The sequence below is a fragment of the Fopius arisanus genome, unplaced genomic scaffold, assembly GCF_000806365.1.
Source record: "Fopius arisanus strain USDA-PBARC FA_bdor unplaced genomic scaffold, ASM80636v1 scaffold00058, whole genome shotgun sequence".
Classification (NCBI taxonomy): domain Eukaryota; kingdom Metazoa; phylum Arthropoda; class Insecta; order Hymenoptera; family Braconidae; genus Fopius; species Fopius arisanus.
This window is the reverse complement of record NW_011887797.1, coordinates 589,941-613,009: the sequence shown is the minus strand read 5'-3', so window position 1 is coordinate 613,009 and position 23,069 is coordinate 589,941. Positions and strand designations below refer to the sequence as shown.

General features: G+C 40.0%; 5 protein-coding genes across 12 annotated transcripts in view; 2 read left to right on the top strand and 3 right to left on the bottom strand.

Moving 5' to 3' along the window:
* The window catches only part of LOC105268538 (troponin I), a 17,666-nt gene extending 16,274 nt beyond the window's left edge, over nt 1-1,392 (bottom strand). For 3 of the 5 annotated variants that reach the window (XM_011308179.1, XM_011308178.1, XM_011308183.1), the window contains exon 1: nt 1,306-1,391. The gene's annotated coding sequence lies outside the window, so the exon portion shown is untranslated. Of the gene's footprint in view, nt 1-1,305 lie in introns of all 5 variants that reach the window. The other 2 variants (XM_011308182.1, XM_011308181.1) reach the window with 1 other exon arrangement.
* Nucleotides 1,393-2,065: 673 nt separating this feature from the next.
* Nucleotides 2,066-9,002, bottom strand: LOC105268532 (uncharacterized). 2 transcript variants are annotated; one of them, XM_011308172.1, is made up of 8 exons: nt 8,827-9,002; nt 6,695-7,007; nt 5,666-6,597; nt 5,342-5,595; nt 4,402-4,601; nt 4,027-4,258; nt 3,748-3,919; nt 2,066-2,882 (listed from the first exon to the last, which is right to left on the bottom strand). In XM_011308172.1, exons 1-8 carry the CDS (start codon nt 8,939-8,941, stop codon nt 2,395-2,397), a joined length of 2,706 nt encoding a protein of 901 aa, XP_011306474.1. In that variant the 5' UTR covers nt 8,942-9,002; the 3' UTR covers nt 2,066-2,394. The 2 variants fall into 2 exon arrangements, with proteins under 2 accessions (XP_011306474.1, XP_011306473.1); XM_011308171.1 differs by having other exon boundaries at nt 2,066-2,866.
* A 2,114-nt stretch (nt 9,003-11,116) lies between these two features.
* Nucleotides 11,117-12,161, bottom strand: LOC105268533 (uncharacterized). Of its 3 annotated transcripts, none has more exons than XM_011308175.1 (2): nt 12,056-12,158; nt 11,117-11,989 (listed from the first exon to the last, which is right to left on the bottom strand). In XM_011308175.1, the coding sequence occupies exon 2, from the start codon at nt 11,976-11,978 to the stop codon at nt 11,433-11,435; it is 546 nt and encodes a 181-aa protein (XP_011306477.1). In that variant the 5' UTR covers nt 11,979-11,989; nt 12,056-12,158; the 3' UTR covers nt 11,117-11,432. The 3 variants fall into 3 exon arrangements, with proteins under 3 accessions (XP_011306477.1, XP_011306476.1, XP_011306475.1); XM_011308174.1 differs by having other exon boundaries at nt 11,118-12,003; nt 12,056-12,159; XM_011308173.1 differs by having other exon boundaries at nt 11,119-12,008; nt 12,056-12,161.
* A 367-nt stretch (nt 12,162-12,528) lies between these two features.
* Oseg6 (intraflagellar transport protein Oseg6) lies at nt 12,529-18,385 on the top strand. Its single transcript, XM_011308176.1, has 4 exons — nt 12,529-12,737; nt 12,803-16,690; nt 16,762-16,838; nt 16,905-18,385. The coding sequence occupies exons 1-4, from the start codon at nt 12,723-12,725 to the stop codon at nt 17,026-17,028; spliced, it is 4,104 nt and encodes a 1,367-aa protein (XP_011306478.1). The 5' UTR covers nt 12,529-12,722; the 3' UTR covers nt 17,029-18,385.
* On the top strand, nt 18,210-21,432 carry LOC105268536 (membrane-associated progesterone receptor component 1-like). Its single transcript, XM_011308177.1, has 3 exons — nt 18,210-18,765; nt 19,517-19,666; nt 20,186-21,432. Exons 1-3 carry the CDS (start codon nt 18,435-18,437, stop codon nt 20,299-20,301), a joined length of 597 nt encoding a protein of 198 aa, XP_011306479.1. The 5' UTR covers nt 18,210-18,434; the 3' UTR covers nt 20,302-21,432.
* The last annotated feature ends 1,637 nt before the right edge of the window (nt 21,433-23,069 follow it).

Here is a 23,069-nt window from a genome sequence, read left to right as displayed (position 1 = left end):
GAGGTTTTACATGGTTTCCCTCAGTACACGCCAAATGGGCGCAGTACAGAAAGTCGGCCCATGCTACCGCAAAAATAATGAGAGGATAGTAGGAGAGGCTAAAAGGCTAAGACGAAGGGGCGCCTATCAAACCATGGTAACAATGGTAATAGGAAAAGGAAAAAATGTAAAAATAATAAAAAATAAATAATATATCGCAATATGTTTGTAACACCCCCGCAGGGACATAAATCATGCTCTACCCCTCAGTACCATCCAACTTGGCGCAACTTTAGAGTTGTTGCTCGTCCAACAACTAAACGGTACTTTAAACCCCAGGACACCGCGCACTATCGCGTAATTCATTATCCGAATTAACTGCGGTCTGTGGACCCCAGCCATTCGAGTTCAACTAATTGTTTTTCGAATACCACAAGTACTTCCACCCCCTGAAACCATAATTTCAACCCAGGAACAATGAATTAATTAATTATCCTCGTTATATTAGAAACAACTCATCCCCAATAGCTCAACCAATAGGTGAACCGATAGTTGCACAATTAATCGTGCAGTTAATTGAACACCATTTTCCGTATTTTTGGGAAATTTTGGTATTTATCGCTGCACCAATGACTTCGACTCAATTTCACGGTTCAAATGTTATTTTATGGAGATTATGAAATTCTGGGGGTGAAGTGCTTACGACAGGTGCCTAATGCCTTTTCATTCAGACTTTTCACCACCCAGAATATATTCCGAATTATGAATGAGATACATGAGTTCACGTGAATGAATATACCGACTGACGTTTGCTGAATTCATAACCGCGAGGGCAAAAGTCATAAATGTATTTATAAATTAAATGCACGATTTTAGCCAAGTGTTGGGGATCGTCAACCCTTTCCCCAGGGGGTTGGAGAGTGGGAGGTGGAATACTGTTCTTGGGAGGTAGAGTACAGAAGTCGTTAAGTTTTATGGGATAAAAATATATGAGACCGTCGGAATACCATCGAAGGGCACTTATCACAGAAATCCTCTTATCGTCATCATCACTGTCACTATCATCCCCATCACCGACAATCCAACACTTTCCATTTGTAAAAAATAATAACAGTGTGTAATCCGGGATTAAATATTTTCGGCCCTTATCGGGAGTTCAAATCACTCTCCATTTCGATTTTTTTATTTTTTCTCTGAAAATTTGAAATCCCAGGGATTTAACGGACGATCGATTTGACCCTCGAAATTCACTGGATATTTTTTAAATTCTGGAATTGATAAGTCCTTCGGCTTTAGTGTGTGATAAGGGGAGGTACAACCGCTTACCTGAAAGGATGAAAAAAAAAAGTTGATAAGGTATTTATTTATGACTAGTCAACTGGACTTTCGGCAGATGACTGTGACTTGTATTACTCTTTCGGGATTCTAAAATCACTTTGGTGTATTGGAATACCACGTGATCGGGAGTTAGAGGAGAATGATTGGTCGATACAGTTTTAGGCAAGGAGGAGCTCCGGACGACGATCCAAAAATAATTTCAATCTGAAAACGGAGTCGACCTCGCTGGTCTCACGTTGACTTTTTTTTCCCCTGAGGGAGTGAAAAAAGGAGGACACCCGCGCTTCAAATCGTCTTGGCACCAGCCAATGATTCAGGTGCATGTGGGAACAACTTGTTTATGATTTATACCAGGTGTTGCTTATTCCTCGGATTCTAGGGTGCTGTTTGTAAAAATAGAAGAGATCGAGTTTGCAGCTGAAAATTATTCAAGAGTTATTTTATCAATTGCTCAGTTATTTAAATTAAATACCCGAGCTTTTATATTCTTTCTGAAATGATTAAAGTTTCGCTGGCAAGTCCTTTTTCCTCATTTTGCTCATTTAAAAATGTACTCTGTACTGAAATAAGAAAAAAAACCAAGAAATACCTTTGATGGAATTTTTTATCGAGCGCTAGGTGAAATGTTTTGTGCAATTCCGTTCTCAGAGATTCTCCCATCTGCTTATCCGAGGGTAAAAAAATTTGGCAAATAAAATTGAACTCGTCAGAGGAGAGGATAAAGAAAAGACTCAATTGATGTCCCTGTGAAAATTTATTCCAATAATCTTGCACGAAGTATTGAAAAATATTTGAGTCCAGTAAGAAGAGTATGACTTATATACAATGATACAATGTTTCCAACAATATCTGCACTAGATTCGCTACAAAAAATACTGAAGTACGAAATACTGAATAAATTGAACTCTACATGCACTGAGAGATTGATCGACGTGTGAAAATCATTTCTCGCGTCAAATGAAAAATAAAAAGGGATTATTATTTTTGACGGGCGAAATAAATTCCACGACATTCCAACGATAATCTCATAAACGTGATAATTAAACTCTCTCTGGTGTAAATTTCTCTAGCTCTTTTCTAATAGCGGCAATCAGAGGTACTGCTGGATCCTCTGGTGCTAATTGGGGATCGGCGAGAACTCTGGTGACGTCTACCTCTGGTAAATTTGGCCGGTGAAATGGTCCCGCACTCATCGGTCTCGAACCCCACGCACCTCTCGCCGGTGGTCCGACGTTTCCGGTTTCCGGGATAATCTCGTCTCGATTTACCGATGTGCGTGGACGATTTTTTTCGTAATCCACGGGACTCCCGACGGGACTTACGTGGGCGGATTGTCCTCTCGACGTCGAGCTCGTCGTAGCACGATCGATTGCCGCTGAATTCGGACGCAATGTAGAAGACACTTGTACTGCGTCTTTTTGTTTTATCTCTCTCGTGCTGAAGAGACTGAACGAGTCCTCGAGGAGCTCGTGGAGTCTTCTTCTTGCTCGACCAACTGGTCCGGACGACGGGGCTTGACGCTCCCCGTCTGTCTCTGATGTCAAGCTTTCTGTAAACAGTTATATCTTTTTTTAAAAAACGATTGCATCTGGTTATTCTCGGTAAAGGAGAAATACCCATTTTCCAGATACCTGAGGAAAATCCACAATAGCTTCAAATTCCAGTAAAAATTTTTATCAACGACAAAATTACATGAATTTCTTTATTAATATTCTAGTAATTCTCCATTTGGCAGAGATTTAATTGCACTTGATGCTGAATATTCAAGATGGATACGAAAATTTAACTGTCATTTATATATCATAATTAAAATAGAATTGAAATTGATATAATGAAAAATTCTGATGATCTTGTGACTACAATTTAATGAAATTGCCGGTCAAGACATTGGTCACGACCGAAATTTACAGTATTTTCTGTCACGATGATAAATTCTGGCCTCAAAGCCAAAGCCGAAGGCTTCAACAAGCATTTTGGCAAAATCCCCAGAATTTATGGAATTATGAGGTCGTGGGATTCTTTTTTCTGAACATTAATGGAAGATCTTGCCAAAATTTATTGAGACGTCCATCAAATCGGGAACACTCCGGAAACTGAGATTGAAATTTCTATTGAATTTGCAATATTCTATCAATAGAATGAATCTCAAATATTTTCCCTAAAAATAATGATCTCTTCCATATTATTCTCTCTAAATAGCGTAATGCAACAAGACATTAAAGAACACCAAATAGTTTTTAAGAACTCTAATAGCGGTGAAATTATTGAGAGCTTTTATCTCGATGAAAATAAACGATAAAATCCTCTCCGGGGGTTTTATTTTTCGTTCATTATTATTCATGGGACTTGGAGTCTCAGGGATCTGGATGGGCTGGTGTACATCAAAGAAATTCATCACTCCAAATAATCAATTCCACGACGTAATCTGACCTTCGACAGCCCTTTGTCTTCTGAGATCCCACACAATTGGTCCAACAACTCCTGGATCCTTAAGTGCACTTCTAGTCCTCCCTAATAATTCATCCCCGGAGTCTCTGTGACTGAATCCATTTCCTCTCCTCGACATTTCGGGAGTTTCAAACTCCATGTCCAAGTGTCTCACCTAAAATTCATACCTGTAATAATTTACGATTGCCCCACATTGATGAGAAATAAATGTAATTTACGACACTAGAATGTCATCTTCGAAAGTAATACGAAGGAACTCACGACAACAGGCTCTAGAATTCTGGATAATGGCTCGACACTACGCATACTTGGAAATAGTTTGCATGATGGCATTGACAAGTACGAGTGCGGCGATGCTGTCTCCTCCAGGACATGAATACACCCGTTTTCCAGAGAATTCCGATGCTTCTGGTGATCAACCACGGTCTCCAGGGAATCGGGACTTCCAGCTGTCTCTATAGCATTTGTTCGTGCCATTCTTCGTCTTCCAGCTCTAGAAATTGACCAAGAAGCCGATGGTAATCGGCTGTTTAATTAAATCCACAGTCGACATTTAATTGAATAAAATAAAGACAGCATCTCTGCCTGAGAATTCTCATCCTCGAAGATTACTCTGGAGATTATTGATATAAATACCTCGATTTTTTCCCTGAGATTTGGTATTCCTCGATATCCCAGTGCTCGTGGCTGTCCTTTTTTATTTCCCCCTCGTCTTTCTCGTCGTTATTGTCACTGGATAACTCGTGAATCTCGTCGTCTAAAGTATCCGGAGTAATCGGCGTCGCTGGTGATCTAGAAATACTCCCTGGCGTCTGTCTCTGGCTGGTACCTTCCGTCTGCAACAGAAAATAATGCCACGATGAACCCTAGACAATCACCCATTGCATGATAAACCCGGCCCTCTCCAGTGATCAATACGTCTCGAGTATCGAGTCTCGGACATCTTCATTGTTTGATCAATGTCTTTTTGTTGATACTCTCAGTCGATTTGCCCGTGCTTCGGGCTATCGAATGTCTCGAGCGACAAATAGCGAGATTTTTGCTTTAATTACACAATTGTTTTCTCAGTAATTACTTCAAGGTACTGGTATGGGTGAGATTGTCGAGTTATTCACCTGAAATACTCGGGGAAACTTCTCAAATGTTTGATGCGAATATTTACACCCCTTCAATTATCGAACAATACGAGTTTCGAGACAATTTCGTTCTTTAGCTTCCGGCAAACTTCGCATGCCGTTCGTCATTCCTAAACACTCTAGTGGATTTTGTACTCTTTTCTCTCAGACAACTCCACCAAAACTTCTCGTATCACGCACCTTTCGACACGCAATCCGGAGTTCGTTGATTCGTAATTATTTTAATGGCATGCGAGATAGGCACCCAGTGGGTGGCAGTGAGATAGTACCAGTTGGCACTAGTTTTTTTAGAGACAATCGCTAGTTTTTTTTCTAATCATTCGATATAAATGAATGAATTAGATGATGAATACTAAACGAGAACTAAATGATTAATTCCCCTTTTCCAAAACTGATGAGAGAGTTGTGTCTTTTATTTCATTCCAATGAGTAAAACTTACTCGTCCCTCAGTCTCGGAGGTGTACCCCGTGTTATCGAGTCCTGGAGTAGTTGGAGTGTATCCTCCTCTCGCCTTCTTCAAGATACTCTGGGTTGGTGGAGCAGAGACAGCACTGTGTGCCTTCTTCCTCTTGAGCGCCAGAATAATTCCAGCGAGAATCAGGAGAAGAATGAGTGCCATGCTAGCAGCTCCAACGAGTAGCCAAGCATCTCTTCTCCTGGATAGTGCCAATGGCCTTGACTCTTTCAAATACGCTAAAATACCCAATAAATACCTTCACAATTCCATGATTATGTTCCAACGGGTAATAAATACAACACTTACGTTCACTCTGAATAATCACCGGTGCTCCAAGCTCCAGTGCCACCTCCTGAGATGATAGCAGTGCCATATCTTTGGCCGCTGTCTCAGCTGGCACTGGTTTTCCACCTAAATGGACTGAATAAATCAGTCGCGTTGATCCATCCTCCAGGACTGTCGTATTCTGCATTCTCACCTGGACCACTCCCATCCCCGATGTCCGAAGTCTCGAATTCGTTGAATTCGTCTTCCCCGATTGCTGATCCCTCACCACTTCTGTACCATTCTCCCCAGATTCTCCTGTTTTCTTCACTCTAATCACATCTCCATCTCCCAACGGCACTGTACCCTCCATCACTGCCTCCTGATCATCAACATTCGAATACAATTCGGATTTCGCGCTCATCAAGTACTGGGGATTCCCCCAATTTCTCGATTCTTCAATCGATGGAGAATATTCTACAGTTTTCTCTGTGGGTTCAATAGTTCTAGGTGTCGATGATACGCCATCGGTGGACGTAATTTCTGTTGTTTCTAAGGAGATAGCAGTTTTCTGATGTCCTTCAACTTGAAATGGAACTCTAGGAGTTTCAACTAACAAAGTTGATTCTGTTGTTTGGTCGATGTCAGGGGTATCGATCAAAAACTTGTAATCACTGGAGATCTTGACTTCTCTCATTCGCACGCTTTCCCTCTTTGGCTGAATCGTTGATGAAGACTCTGTTATTAATGAGGGGCTTGTGCTTCTTTCGAGGGACTCGTTTGGATTTTTTAATGCGGTGTTCTCGGTAATTAATTTTCGTTTGGTGGCTCTCCGTAAACGGGGATCGGTGGATAACAGGCCAAGATGACGTTGCTGCTGTCTGGCAAATGCGGCGCGGTATAAACGAGCCAATCTCAGCTCTACCTTTGGCGGTACACTTTCACCAGATCGAAGAACAGTGAGTAACCAGTACCTACCAAATATGTAACAAGAAGATATACAATAAATACCGGACTATTTTGTTAATTAGCGGTGAATTGATTGATGAATCTAATTGAATTTCCATTCACCTGGGACCTGGATCATCACCCACGAGGATACCGACGTCCTGGTCGGGGTCAGTCAGCGTTGGTGTGGGCTCGATGCAATTTGTGCAGCTCGGTTCCTGGGGTGCCACACTTGGTATATTTTCGCTTTGCCCTGGGACGATTCCGTCGCCAGGCACGAACACTGTCGCTGTGTGATGGATTGTCCGGGTCTCGTAGAAGGTGAGGGTCTGATCTGGATCCAACCATGGTGGAGCGTCCTCAGCACCTGTCCAGAAGAAGTCTTGGAGGTGCACCTGACGACCTGGGAGGTGCTCTATCAGAACGATCTCGTCTTCTGGATGAATTACAGAATTTGGATAATTAATTCGCAGGATTTATTCGGGTGAGATACCGTCAGGCTGACAAATTCTATCATTAAGTGAGGATCAATGGAACTTGATGGCATGCTCAGGCTAATGATAGCCGGGAACAATATAGAGGAAATGACGAGCATGAGGTGAACCGAGTGGCACTAGGCAGTACACCATTATTCAAATGAAAATCAATTTGTTTACGTCTCCATCCTCGAGAATTCTCCGGCAAAACTTTTCCACTGGTGAATGAACTTTACGATGAAGACACTTCCACTTCCGTCGTATCACGATACGATTGCGTGCAGAAATCATATTTACCAGGTATACCACTGGCCCTTGATTGGATATAAATAATTAATTCAAGGATGCGACTAAAGGTCGATGACTTCTTGCCGACCTGGCGTCATTGAAGATTCATATTAATCCATAAATAAATGCTGGAGATCAGCTGCCGAGGAAGGAAAATATACAGTCCAAATAACTAGGTGATGCCGAAGAAGACTTACTGGTGATTTAATTAATTATTTGGTCGCCAGAGAATTTGGAAAGCAGTTATATCAATTGCGACGCAAAAAAATCAGTGGCGACCTCCAAAAAAAATCCATCAAGGTGCCAGAGAACGACCTGTTTCCACGGTTCGCTTGTGCTTCCGGTCCGGAAATACAGGAAACACCGGAGAGATGCCGCAAACGAGTTCCGCTTTGGCGATGACCATTATGGTCAGTCATACCTCGCAAAACTGCGATTCCCACTGGTCACTCCACGGGAAAATTCACCGCAATGAGCATGAGAATAAATTCCACGAGAGTCATTTCACAACCAAATGAACGGATATTTTTAGCGGTTCTAAGGTGTTAAATCGATAGAACACGGGGATATCTTGACTCCCAGTGAAGAAATCCTTGAATCCATTCATTATTTTGTGATACAATTACCAACAACTGAGCAAAAAAAATAATCTGTATCACAACCAACGGAATTCGTAATTACAGTACATAAAAATTGTAATCAGCGAATTCCTGAGGAACTGCTCGAAACATGAATTTATTTATTCCAGAGATGATTGGAGGAGAGAGAAGATGGAAAATAATGAGAGCATGTTGTCATTAACACACTGACACGATTAAAAAAAAAATTGGTGCACACCACGTCGATATACCCCCAGGTTGAGGTCGTCGTTAAATCGTCGAGGTATACGCAGACACATGACCATAGAAGGTAATGATATCGATTCGGTAGACACCTGCGGGCATTAATTCCATCGAAATCCCCCGGACTTGACGTCAACTCCATTATAAACCCTCGTTTATTTTCCTCTCATTGAAATTACGCGCAAAGAAACAACAAAATTTCCACCTGTTAGATCCACGGGGGAATCCCCACTCCCTTGTGCGAGTAACGATCGTCCGACAGTGAAAATAATTCTGGTGGTCAATGAACCGATAAATTTGATGGGAGTCGTAAATAATGAGTACGATAGATTGGAGGTACATGAAAGGTACATGAAAGTTGAGGGTAAACCCCACAAATTGATTAATTATAAATAATCGGAGCCCTGAAGACGCAGACTGCAATATTTACGGAATTTCGGTGCAATGGCGATAGTCAAAAATATAATTGATCAGTGATTGATTATAATTTTTATTGATGTTGACCTTAATTGTAATATTAAATCTCGAAAGACCTCGGGAGACCTTAAAACTAATTCATTTAATGGTATCGATCCTTTCGACTGACTCAGACTGTCCCGCGGAAATATAATGCGCGGATTGATTCGATGATTTTAATTGATCTACCTACCTGCTCCAGGAGGCAGTGCAGCACCTACGATAACAATCTTCGCAGAGTGGAGTACTTGACCAAGAATAACTTTTAAACCGAGGTACAGAGCAATTTCAACAACACTGCAAAGCATCGCGGTGTACGCGCTCTGCTCTACTAAGTTCTACAGCACTCGTGTCATGGAGAAAATCCCTTCCACCTTACCACCCCCTTTCCCTTTCTATTTATCGGGATAAGGGTGGAGTGATAAAGTTGCGGGTGGGAGTGATAGCTGCTATAGGCAACTACTGGCTTTACTATTGTAAACAGACTGTCCGCACATGCGCTCAGAAAAAAAAATTTCAATTCACGTTCAATTAATTTTATGACTAAATGCGCATTGATATTTGCGTTTGGATTTTTTTTTATTTTATCTTGTGTGAATTGGAAAATTCATTTTGGGAAAGTAATTATTTTTCGTCAAACACTTGACTTTTGAGTTTTGAGTTTAAGTCGAGGAAAAAAGGAGAAGGAAATCATATGATCAGCTGGAGGTACCAATGGGGAATATATCCTTGGAGATATGCCATTATATTACCATCGGTATTATTATCATTGACTAGTAAATTTATCAATTATCTTATAACAATCAATATTCAAAACAGTGAATGAAGAATTAATAATTTTTTACAATGAAAAATTTTTGTTATACATATTTATTCTGTTTTTTAATAGCTGTCAGGATTAACTGAATTTTGCATTAAAAAATCAATTTGTAATACTTCTACTCTTTATTGGGCTTGTCTTCTAGGGAAAACTCGACACGGTGACCGGGTGAAGCCCAATTATTCCTGAGGAAACAAGTTTCTCAGATTATTAATTTAATGATTTTGGAAACTAGAGATTCACTAACTCACCAGCAAACACATTTTTTTCTAGTGTGTTCCAAGTAGAAATGACCCGGCAATGTCTCACATTTTCCTCGGCACTCATACGTCAACCATCCTTTAACTAATTTTTTTCCGCTAGCGAAATGCGTAGTACAGAGCAAAAATAGCAGGATAACAGAAACTTGCCAACACTTCATGTTGTCCGACTTGATAAAAATAAAATACGGCAAGTTTTCAAAATCATCTATTGTCTTACATTTTACTGTACCTTATATACGCTGTTTTTTTATATCCAGGAAATGGATAAATATTCAGGCTTTTGTTCCACGTATCATGTTTTTATTTTTTTTTTTGCATTTAGTAAATGGGAACAGTAATAATGGTGAATGTATAGTTTAGGTCCACCAGAAACAATAATCATTGCAATATTAATTTCTCTGACGAAAAATCCATTCTTATCCTTTCAGTTCCCATTCACCAGACGGAAGAAGAGAGTTAGAAACAACAAGAAGGTAATACATCGAAAAATAATGTTGAGGTAAACTCTCTTGTCCCTGAAATTCTTTGAACCCCCCTTCTCCCTGCTGTCGCTGTTGACAGGACGAGTGAGTGATATTAAATTAAATAATTTGAATTGCTACAGAAGGGTAGCGGTGGATAAATCACTCGTTGTGTTCAGTCAGCGATTCAGTGACTTGGATCGTAATTACGGATGTTTTTGTCATGAACCCCTAGAAAACCCGAAAGTTTCCATTTTTAAAAAATATCTTCTGCACCAATCTTTTTATGATCATTTTGATATGTTATTCAAGACATTTTTATCTATCGAATGAATATTTTTTCATCGACGGTCAATTTATTTCCCAATTAGGCAATTTTTGGGCCTAATTCGACTATACGAAATGGTAGATGGTCGGATGAGGTGAATTCAGAGTTTTAGTGAAGTGCAGGACTATTTGATGAAATCCATCTTTCTGTGTGTCCATTGTCTATAAATGTGCCAACATGTGGTGTCTTTGGGGCCGACAGACTGTCACGTCCTCGCCATGGCTCTGGATAACGCCAAGAGCGGTGTATTAAATGTCATATGTCCCATACTAATTATTTCCGGATAAAGAAGTGACCAGATCCTTAATTAGCTGACGGACACCTATCCAATCAAATAAAAAACATCCAGAACGATTTGGTGGAGCTGAACTAGACATTTACCATAAATTGTTCGTAATAATTTTCTAATATTTATAATAATCGTCCATAAATGCAATAAATGAATAAAAATTGTCATAAATAATTATTATGAAAATTTTAGATTCATTTAATTGTCCTATTCTATCTTTGGAAATCGTTTTCCAAAATGGGAATTTATTTCTTTTTTAAAGATTTTTGTTGATGCGGAAAATGATAAAATATGCGACTGCTCAGTTGAAAAACAAATAATATCACAAGATAATTTGAAATGTTTGCGACATTACGCGGCCAAAACTATACAGCATTGTTTTTTTATTTATTTATCTCTCAAGCTCGTATTTTTCGTGATTTTTCATTTCTACACAAAATTATATTTTATTAATATAAACAAATATAACTCTGATAATTGATTATTCCATTTTTTCCAGTGCAAGCGCTAGAATCGTTTTAACTAATTCAATAAACTTCGCAATAATTCCAGGAAAACTTTGCTATTCGTATTGAGAATAATTTTGTACATTTGTTGTGACTATATTGATCTCAATTTAAATAACAAAATATCTGGGATTAATTATTATTCAGCTCCAGCTGAGACAAAAGGTGCTCTACTCCTGTAGTATCCAACATCTGGCCGTGATCTAGAGGTGTGACTCCTTGATTATGGTGTTCCAAGGTCAGTCGCCTCTGTCTTATGAATGCAGCCGTCAGGGGTGGATTATTCTTCAGTATCTCAAGAACGCGGTGTTGCGTTTCTGCTGTCATTGGCTCTTTGAGGATGACAAGTAATTTTCTTAAAGCTTCTCTGACAGCAGGCGTCTGGAGCTCATGTAGAGACACATCTCTGCGAATGGAATTATCTACTCCTTGAATTCCGTCCCTCGATTCGATTTGTGGTTGTATCTGGAGCCTCTGCTGTGATTCCTGCCTTCGTTTTATGAATGATGCCATCAGTGGAGGATTGCTCTTGAGTATTCGCAGGATTTCACTCTGCTGTTCTGGCGTGCTTGGACCCTTGAATGTCTCCATGAGTTGTTGGAGACCTTGTAGATTTGTGAGTGAGCTTTCCTGATTGGTAATTCCTTCCGGGTGGTTCTCGTGGTCATGCTGCTCCATTTCACAGATTTCTGGAAATATCACTCTACCCTTTTCTGGTGTTGTTGAGGTGTTTCGAGGATAATTGATTTTATTACCTGTTGCGGAAATTGCGGATTCAGGGCGTGGAGGGACAGCTGCGGAATGGCGATTTTATAACTAATGAAACTTCGTTCAGCCTCGGGTATGACGATTCGCGAGATATCCCCCACTTTTTTCATGATAATAAAAAAGGAGACGTTCGCATTGGCGCGCTATTCATTTCTGCAAAACAAATTTCCCGACATACCAGAAAATTTAAAAGTTTCTTTAATTTTCATATTAGCGATTTCGTATAATTTCTAGAACCCTGGGTCCTTCGGCACCTGGACCTGGGAATGGGATTAATGTTTTTTTTTTCATTTTTATATGTTTGACAGTTTTATTATGATCTAATAAGACGAGTAAATATGAAACAAAGAATTGATCGATCAACAATTGATATTTAAAAAATCCCTCCTATCTCCCCCACCCCTATGTCGCCCCTCCCGCCCCCCCCGAGGACTCATGTTTAGTAAACGCGATTCAGCTATTCAGACGCTCCAAAACGACATGGAAACATGGAAAGTACCGAGAAGCGCCTGCCAGTAGTTGACAAGCCGGTTCAATAAATCAATATCAGAAACAACATTTCATCCCCATAGTAAGTATAATGTGACCCAATTGTTCGGTCTTCGGAGTAAGAGATCCGGTTGTCTCACTGGGGTTAACTCTCTGCACGTCAACATGACATCAGACAAGGTAAATGAGAACTAGGTTATAATTAAATTTCCACTCCACCTTGACTGACTCGAATAAATCCCAAGGTTCTGTACAAATTGGATCACCCCCATGGTCCAGGAAGTGTCTTCACCTGCTGGAGGCCAGGAAACAGCACTCACCTAGCTACAACAGGATGTGATGGAGTGGTATCGATTTACGACAGACAGGGAGAGATCCAGGAGCGAATCCAGATAATGGGTATCTGCACAGGTTTTGGTTGGGATTCTGATGGGGATGTCCTTGCTATGATAACCAATAACTCCTCGACGATAACTCTGTGGGACGCAACGACCGGGAAGAGATCGCAGATAGACGCTGGTGTCAGGGACGGACTCACCTGCATGATGTGGGCTAAACACAGTTGTCTCCTGGGTGTGGGCACCCAGAGGGGAAACCTAGCCCTCTACGATCACACGCACGCCAGGAGAATACCAATAATTGGTAAACACAAGAAGAAAATAGTCTGCGGTGCTTGGTCGCGTGAGGGTGTGCTTGCCCTGGCTGGAGAAGACAGAATTCTCACCATCAGTACATCAGAGGGTGACACCAGAAAAGAAATTGTTCTACCTGGGGATCCTCAGGATCTGCAGTTCAACGAGATGAAGATGGAGCACAGAATGAGCGGTGAGAACACAGTTTCCCTCATTGTGGGAAAGACCAGACTTTTTCTGTACAACATCAAGGACCCTGACAATCCCATGGATCTGGGATTCCAGAAGCTTTATGGGCCCATTGTCACTTACAAATGGTATGGGGATGGGTATATTCTACTGGGATTTGAGGCCGGATATCTCATAGCAATATCCACTCATATTAAAGAACTCGGTCGAGAGTTGTTCCAGATGAAGAATCATAGGGACTCGTTGAATGGAATTTCGTTGAGTCTTGTTGCTGGAAAGGTGGCGACTTGTGGTGACAATACCCTGAAAATTCACAGTGTTCAGAATCTGGAGGAGACTGAGAAGGTGATTGTGGTGAGTGGAGAGGCAGGTGTCAGCAGTCTCGAGTGGTCAGCTGATGGCACGATGCTAGCTGCTGTGACCCACAGTGGAAACGTTCTAATTTACCTCGCTGAAATTCCCAAGTTGATAAGTATATGTGGTAACAGGATAGCAATTCTCTCGAGTCTCACTGAAGTCATTGTTCACCTGTACGTGTTGGATAAAGATAAACCGGAGCCTCATCTCATCCATACGATCATCGAGCCCTCAATCCTTGCTATTGGCCCCCTCCATGTGGCTGTTGCCTTGAACAATCGTGCTTTATTCTGGAATTTATCAGCTGGACAGAGTGACAGAGCCATTCACTTCGAGCGCGACTACCTCTCCACTGTGGACAGCATTCGACTGAATGAAATCTATGCGTCTGTCTTATTCGATGGAAAAATCCAGTTGCACACTATCAAAACTGATCCTGCACTGATCAAGGAGGGAAAAGACTCGAAAATATTCTCGGACTCTGGTACGACCGAGGGGAAGATCACGTGTCACGCTCTGTCCCCTGATTTCCTGGTGTTTGGCACTGACATGGGAAAGATTGTTAATTTTTATCTAGACATTTTCAATCACTCCACTGAATTATCCCACAACACTGGGATCAAGCAGCTGTTCTTGGACGCCAATGGCACCATCATGTGCTTCATAGATGAGAAATCCGATGCTTATGTCTACGATCCTGTGAACGAGAGTGTCTCCCAGGTGCCAGAGCCTCCAGATAGTATGGAAGGTGTCGTCTGGGATCAAAACGTTTTCGAGAGATTCGTATTTGGAGTGTACAACAAAACAACAATCACAACTTACGTCTATACCAAATACCATATTGATGGGACTAAAGTTGTGAAGATATCCACAACAAAATTGCCATCAGAGACAGTTCCAACATTGATGTACGGTGGTGAGGTTACCCTGGGGATGGCTGGTGGTAAACTCCTCCAGATAACACTGACATCCCACGAAGACGTGGGCAACATTGTTGAGAATCGAAAGATTATTGAAATCCTGGAGCATCAGATCAAGTGCAAACGCTTCCCCCAGGCCTGGAGCACCTGTGAGATGCTGAATGACAAGGATTACTGGTTGAAACTTGGTAAAAGTACATTGGCCAATCTAGAAATTGAAATGGCGATTAGAGTCTATCGTCATATCGAGGATATTTCGATGGTATGGGCCCTCCAGAAGTTGGAGAATATCGAGGAGCTTGCACTACTATCAGGACACGTCTGCACCCTCTTGGAGGATTACAATCGAGCTGAAAAGTTCTTTCTCCAGTCCTCCCAACCAGTAGAGGCTCTGTATCTGAGGAGAGATCTGATGCAGTGGGAGCAGGCCCTCACTCTGGCCCAGAAACTCAAGCCAGACGAAATTTCCTCGATCGCCAAGGAGTACGCACAACAGCTGGAGCTCACAGGAAACTATCCCAAAGCCCTCGTAAATTACGAGAGAGGATTGACAGACAGTGACAAGATCTCCAGCCCCCAGGAGCACAGCCACAGAATACAGTGCCTAGGTGGCATTGCAAGGACATCAATCAGATGTGGAGACTCCAGGAGAGGAGTTAGCATAGCCATGGATCCGGATAGTCCTCGAAATCTTCGTAGGGAATGCGCTGAGATCTTGGAAATAATGAAGCAGTTCAACGAGGCAGCCATTCTCTACGAGAAAGCGGAATACTTTGACAAAGCAGCCTCTGCTTACATAAAATTGAAGAATTGGGTTAAAGTAGGGCAATTGTTGTCACAGATATCATCACCAAAGATCAATATTCAGTACGCCAAAGCCAAGGAGTCGGAGGGAAGGTATGAGGAAGCTGCAAGGGCTTACGAAACAGCTAAAGACTACGACAACATCATCAGGATCAATCTTGAGCACTTGAACAATCCAACGAGAAGTGTCGAAATTGTTCAGCAGACAAAGAGCATTGAGGGTGCAAAAATGGTCGCCAGGTTCTTCCAGAGGATGAACGATTACAACTCAGCCATTAAATTCTTGATACTTTCTAATTGTCATGATGAGGCTTTCCAATTGGCGAATCAGCATGGGAAGATGGAGCTGTATGGTGAGATTCTGATAAATACTCTAGACGATGATAATGTTAGGCTGGAGGACTTCAGGAGCTTGGCCATTCACTTCGAGTCCCAGAAGAACAGTCTGCTAGCTGGAAAGTACTATTTCTACGCCAAGGAGTACCACAAAGCCCTCAGGCACTTGTTAAAGGCGTCACATCTCGCAGCTAATGACGATGAGGCCCTCTCCTTAGCGATCGACACTGTCGCATCCTCGAGGGACGATAAATTAGCAAGTCAATTGATTGACTTCTTACTGGGTGGCGATGGACTACCCAGAGATCCAAAATATCTGTTTCGACTCTATATGGCCAGGAAGCAGTACAGAGAAGCCGCCAAGACAGCAATTATTATTGCTAATGAGGAGCAGATCAGTGGAAATTATAGAAATGCTCATGATGTCCTGTTTGGAATGTATCAGGAACTCAAGAGGAATAATATTAATATTCCTCAGGAGATGAGGAATAATCTTTGTCTGCTGCATTCGTATATTCTTGTGAGGCTCCATGTCAAGAGGAATGATCACTTGAGAGGCGCTAGGATGCTTATCAGGGTTGCTAATAATATATCAAAATTTCCATCGCACATTGTGCCCATTTTAACGTCTACGGTTATTGAGTGCCATCGAGCTGGACTTAAACATGCTGCATTCAATTTTGCTGCGATGCTCATGAGACCGGAGTACAGGTTGCAGGTGGATGCCAAGTACAGCAAGAAAATAGAAGCCATAGTCAGGAAACCACCAAAGACCAGGGACCATGAGGTTGAGGATGAGGCCATGACTCCCTGTCCGTACTGCAAAAATAGAATTCCTGAGACGGATATCAATTGTGATAAGTGTAAAAACACTATTCCTTTCTGCATCGCTACGGTAATTTGATGAAAATTAAGAACATAGTATTGGGGCATTGGTAAGGAAGTAATTTGGATATTTTATTTTAGGGTCGACATGTTGTGGAGAATGATTTTACAGTTTGTCCTCAGTGCGATTTTCCGGCGATTCAAAGTGAATTTTTGAGGTGAATAAAACGAGATAATTGGGGAAGTTGTTTTTTTAGGTAATTAATATTCTGTTTTACTTTCAGAATCGTTGAGACCGAAGAGACTTGTCCAATGTGCAATGAGAAAGTGGATCCAAAAATGGTGCCACAGAGCGTCAATATCCGTCCATATCTTGATCTCCAAGACGATAAGAGAACTCATATTTAAATAATAAAATTGTCTTCGTATTTTATTGAAGGCAGTCGCGTTATCTCAGAATGAAATCAAACAATCCGTCCACGTTGAGACTATATATTTTTAGTACACCGTACAAAGAAGTTGCGTAATGGTAATCACAGCATTAGAATTGTACATATTCCAAAATACGTAATTGATACTCACGTATAATTTTTTACGCATTATGAAATCATAATATATCATAATATATATATATCATAATATAGTCTTGAAAATTCAAGACTCATACCTCGTAGTATTCCATGGGAAGACGAATCACTTCAGTGGACCGAACAAATCTCAAAGGTCTTGAAGGGTAATTTTGTAATTTTAGTATTTACTTAGTTACTTCAGTCGTCTCATAATTTTCGCAATTAATAGGGAGCAGCTCCCACCCCGCACTAGTTTTTTATAAACTTATTGATGAGTGCAAGCCATCTTTATAAATGTACCTATTTATCATCTCCTCTATTAAACAATGATTTGTAAATATCATTTGCCAATGATAAATGAGGAGATTTACCTGTAGAAAATGTACAAATAAAACAAAAATTGCGTTCTTGCAGTTTAATAAAAACCCAGAGGAAGTTTATAAATTCACGAGAAAAAAACATGCCGATGTGTATAGAGAAGTCGAAAATCTAATGAAAAAAACATCATTCAAGAACAGAATCTAATCTATTTCATTAACTTTTTTTAACCCGCGATAACTCCAATATTTTAACTGTTATCAACTATAATGGCTCATAAAATCTAATCAACTACATTACTCCCTTTATCACCAACTTTCCATTTCAGCATGAATAACGATTTATTGAGGTGGTATCCCAATGAATAAATCAGAACATACTTGCCCATGTTTTCATCCAAATCGAGGTAAATCCCTAGTAAAGGCAATAATCATAATCTATTGCCAAAAAATAATTTAGTGTATAAAAATGCTGGAGATTGATAAAAAAGTAGAAGCGAGATTATTAATAAATTCTTAATAAATAAATATCGACAATTGATGAAAAGGGGTGAGACGATGAACCTGGAGAGGGGATAATGACAAGCAGTCATTACCTCCTGGGGATGGAGTGGCAGTGAATCGAGTGGCAATCGCCAGTTCAGTGATAATCGTGATAATTCAAGGATCATTGGCGCCTCACCTAGTACCAGGAACCCACCATCTGGTGGCGTTGTTTATAAAATCCAACGTGTCCCCTCCACCCAATGCTAACTCAATCTCAATTCTAACGGTATCGTCTCCTTCAGACATCCCTGTGCAATCGTGTGCGACGCATTTACCAGACCTGTAATCCATTTATTTTCATTCCCCTTTGAATTGAGTTTTTTTAAAAAAAAAGAAACAAGTGGAACGCGCGCACTTAACTGTCTCCGAACCAGTGGTCAAGATGGCCGAACATGACTCGCCGGCTTCCGCCACTGAAGCCCCAATTTTCCAGGGGCAATCATTCGCTGTTTCATTCACCGACGAAATAATCAAGAGTCCTATTAACTTAATTCTCGTTGGTGTCATAGCATTTCTCGTTTACAAGATATTCAAGAGCAAAACGAGGGACGAGACACCGGCACCAGCGTACAAGGAATTACCCAGGATCAGGCGTGATTTTACTGTTGAGGAGTTGAAGAAATATGATGGAAAAGGACCTGATGAGAGAATTCTTGTGGCTGTTAATGGCAGTGTCTACGATGTCACGAGGGGCAGGAGATTCTATGGCCCAGGTATTTTACACGTATTTTTTTAACTTTATTCATTTTTACGAACTGCATGATGTCTTTTGTTGCTATCAGTTGGATTATCATCAGAATGTAGATTACGATAACGTTATTTAACTACTTCACCTGTTGGTTTTATTGTTGTTTTATTTTTGTTGGAAGCAGGGAATTTAGTTGGGATTTTATTCATTAAATAGGTGTTTTGTTCAAATTTGTGGACCATTTGCGAAATTTTTTTTAGTTCAATGGACGGATGTCTGCTCGGTCATGCGATTGGTATAAATTACTTAGGGACAATCATCTGCGTCACAGAATGACCTTGGGAATTGATGGGCAATCGAACGAATCATTGATGTTTTCCGGAGTTCTTCAGGGCCTTTTTCGGAACTCAAAACTGATAAATAATCGAAGAGATGCATTCATTCCTTTAATTATCAAAACATTAGTTGTTTTGTCTGGTCTACGCATTTTTTTGCCTCTCGTAACTGCTGTTGGTCATTTCTTCTTGTTTTAAATTCAGTGGGTTTTTTTTCACGAGGCAATTTGCCCTCGACGATGATATCATCAGTGCCAGTGCTCTGGAATATAAAAATAATCGCGTAGGCATGGGATCGTGAGATGGTACTGTTGAATCAACCGAGGTATTCTTTCCATCACTTTTTTTTTCTGGTTAACAGTCAAAGTTCAATTATAAAGTCATAAATTTCTAGGTAATACGATTTTAATTGAACACAGACTGATGATAAATTGTGTGCAGATGGACCTTACGCAGCCTTCGGTGGACGAGATGCTAGTAGGGGACTTGCGACTTTTTCAGTGGTTCCTGGTAAAGATGAGTACGATGACTTGAGTGATCTTAATACCACGGAGATGAATTCCATTCTCGAGTGGGAAGAGCAATTCAAAGGTAAAACCAAATTTTTTTCTTCACCTTTTACGATAAAAACATTGGGTTGGAGGGGGAATGTGTTGAGTCATTTAGTTTGAATACGACGAAAGTCGTAATTAGCTCTCGATAACGGGTTACGTAACAAAATCGGTTGTACGTTGCGAGAAACGACTTGTCGAGAAATATCCGCCCAACAATAATATTCGGAAAATTTTTGACGGAGAATAAACGAAAAATATATGGTTTTGTAATCGCATATTTATGGGATCAAAGGTCGCAACCGATTGGTCAAGGTAGCACCCAAAATTTGAAATTTAAAAATATCGCTGAGGAATTCCAGGTTATTAGAATAACTCTTATCGATGATGAAGTCGGTTTTTTTTAACAGATACGTGAGTTGTTGTTCTATTCATTTGAAATTTCTGAGAGTTTAAAATAATAATAAATAATGTTATCTTTCACTCGGCCGTAAAATAGATGTAAATAAATTTTAACAATTTTTCAATGCATGACTACAGTTGAATGTACTTTTTTTAGAGCGTTATGACTACGTAGGAAAATTATTGAAGCCAGGGGAGGCACCGACAAACTACTCCGACGAAGAAGATGAAGGCAGTCAGCAAGAGTCAGAGGCAAAGTCCAAGGACGATTGACCGCACTGGGGCGCATTAACAACAAAATTTTCACTAAACACTCAGCGCACATTATTGTTAAAGACAACTCCAACGTTGACATTCTCTATGAAACATTTTAATGTGCTGTTATGGTCATCGCGTGTCTGACATCAAGAAAAACATCTCTCAAATCATGCAAAGAGTACATAAAAATCGAGAAGCAATTGATGAGGAAAAAAGGATTGAGACTGGCTATATGATTCGTTAGAGACTTGAGTTGAGTGACTACATGTTTACTGGAAAAAATCTCTAAATATTTGAAAAATGATTTTTATATATGTACAAAGAACGGTTTTCTACCTATCGAATGAATTAGACACTCTTAGGTTTTGTTAGTACTTCGAATTCAGTGGAGGAGTGGTAAAACGTAAACAAGATCGAGAATGCACACCTTATTAAATATTTAATTAACTCGATAATCAGTGGTACTAGAGGGAAATGATTTTCTTGGATCACTGGTTCTCAAGATAAATGCGTAATTCAAAATGTAATTTTGATATTTTATGGGTTGCCACTTGGCTAGTGGATTAAAGGGAATATTTTATCTATTGAGACCCCACTGGGCTATGGCTCACGATTTCCTGTTTCGTCTTTCATGCTCTTGTTATTATCGTAGTTTCAACTTGTTTTTGTTTTGAATGAAAAAAATAATAGGAAAATCAGTGAAATGAAATGTAGATTGACCTGTTTGTTGAATTTATTTCTCTCAATGTTGCACATTGTGAAAACACAGCATGAGTAATACCTAGGGTGAGAAATATTGTACGTTGATGATGAATATTTTATAGTCATGCCAATTGTTCGTATGAAAATTTTCGATAAGATTTCGCCTATCAATTTATCTGATATTTACAACGCAATATCAGGATAATGGGATTCCAAGGTGGAATTATTTTTCCAATGCCAATGGAGAAATGAAAATTTATCTTGTTTGTGGCAGTGAAATTGTAAAAGCCATGTGTCTTCGAACTCTGATAATTCCCTATGCGAATGTACATTTCCAGAGTTTTTCATGATTCGTGGGAGTTTTCAAATAACTCCAACTTATTTTTTTTTTAATTTTTACATTCAATCAGAATAAAATAAATTATGATAACGTTTATAGCGAGAGTTTTCGATGGATTTATGAATTTTTATCCATAATTATTACCTTGAGGAGATTCTTCAATCTCATTGCTCATGATTTGAACTGAAAATTAAAAAAATATTGAATTAATTGGAGCTTATAGCCTTAAAGATGCAGACTGCCATGCTAAAATCAAATAATTCATTCAACTTTAATAAAAAATACGAGAAATGTTTTTACTTCAACTTAGATTTCAAGAAACAGTAAAATGACCATTAGTACCATTCCATTTTACATATTCTGCCCTGAATTTCAGTCACTGCCTATCAAAATAATTTTGCCAACATCGAAAAAAAATCCCGAGTCGACAATTCAAAATTTTGCGCGTCGTTATAGGGTGGGGGTAATGGCACGCGACCATAAAAGCCTAACCTTTATCACGAGAGGCCCTTAATTTTGATTCTTGTCGGTTTCATTTCACCTTCCCCTCCCCCTCGACACACAGCTGACTCAGAAAAACAAACAGATATTTTCATTCTATTTTCCCAACAGACAGCATCAGTCCCTCGTAAAATAAACGAAATGAATTTGAGAAATTTTTTTTTTTTAATTTCTATAAAAAGTGGCATTTTTAATTTATAAAATTCAATATAAAATTGCAAAGGAATCTCCAAGGAATGAGAGAATCCCGAGAAGCGTGTCTAAGGGCATCCACAAGATAATACTCATATTAATTTGAGGGGATTCCAAGTGATTTCGTGGGTGCAGGTCTCACATATCTCGGCAACTTAATTCGTGAGAGAATGTTTGACGCGCAAGTCTACAGCGAATGGGTTTCGAAGGAGGGATAGTGCGATCGATCAGCTTTCATCCCTTGGCCGGGGGTTTTCGGGGGTCTTCAGGATAATACAAACTGTGGAGAAAATTTCAGAACGGGGCGATGAGCCACCAATGTTAACCTTCGCCTACAACTTTTCACTTCCGACATGTACAATGGAATTTCTACTCAGGTTGTTGACACCACTCCGAAATTAACTCCAAAACATCGCATACTCCTAATCAATTCATTTTCCCCTAATTAATCAATTGAGTGATTGATTTTTTTTTCGGGATAAACATTTTGGATCTTTTCTATATATATTTTTTTTTATTGCGCTTTGCAATGCTTGTCTGGCGAAATTAGGTCAAGTGGTTCAGATGATCAGAATTTCACTCGGACAAACCCGTCACCTTAATCGAGCATTAAATTCCCCTCAAAATTTGGATATTCAACGTGACCCCATTAATCCGCTTTTCGTCTGGCGCTCGCGCACAAATTGTCCATCAAAAACATGACGTCGCAGCAACCTTGCGTCCTTGTAACCCCTTAATGAATTAATTAAGATGTAATTCAACCATTTCGCACTTTACTGCAAGTCCAATTATTCGAATTCCCCCGCACATTGCACACCCGCTCGGGGCATTAATGAAAAATTCCCAAAATATTCCCTCGGAAGCATATGCCAAATTAAATTAATACCAACAATCCTCATATTAACAAGTCATTCAGAATCCCTCAGAATCGTTATCGATACCAAAATTAAGTCTTATCTTCTGCATCAAAAATTCACCCCTGAGACAGATCACCGGCGATTGCCTTAAATTCATTTAAAAAAATCTCCAATGATCAACAACGAAATCA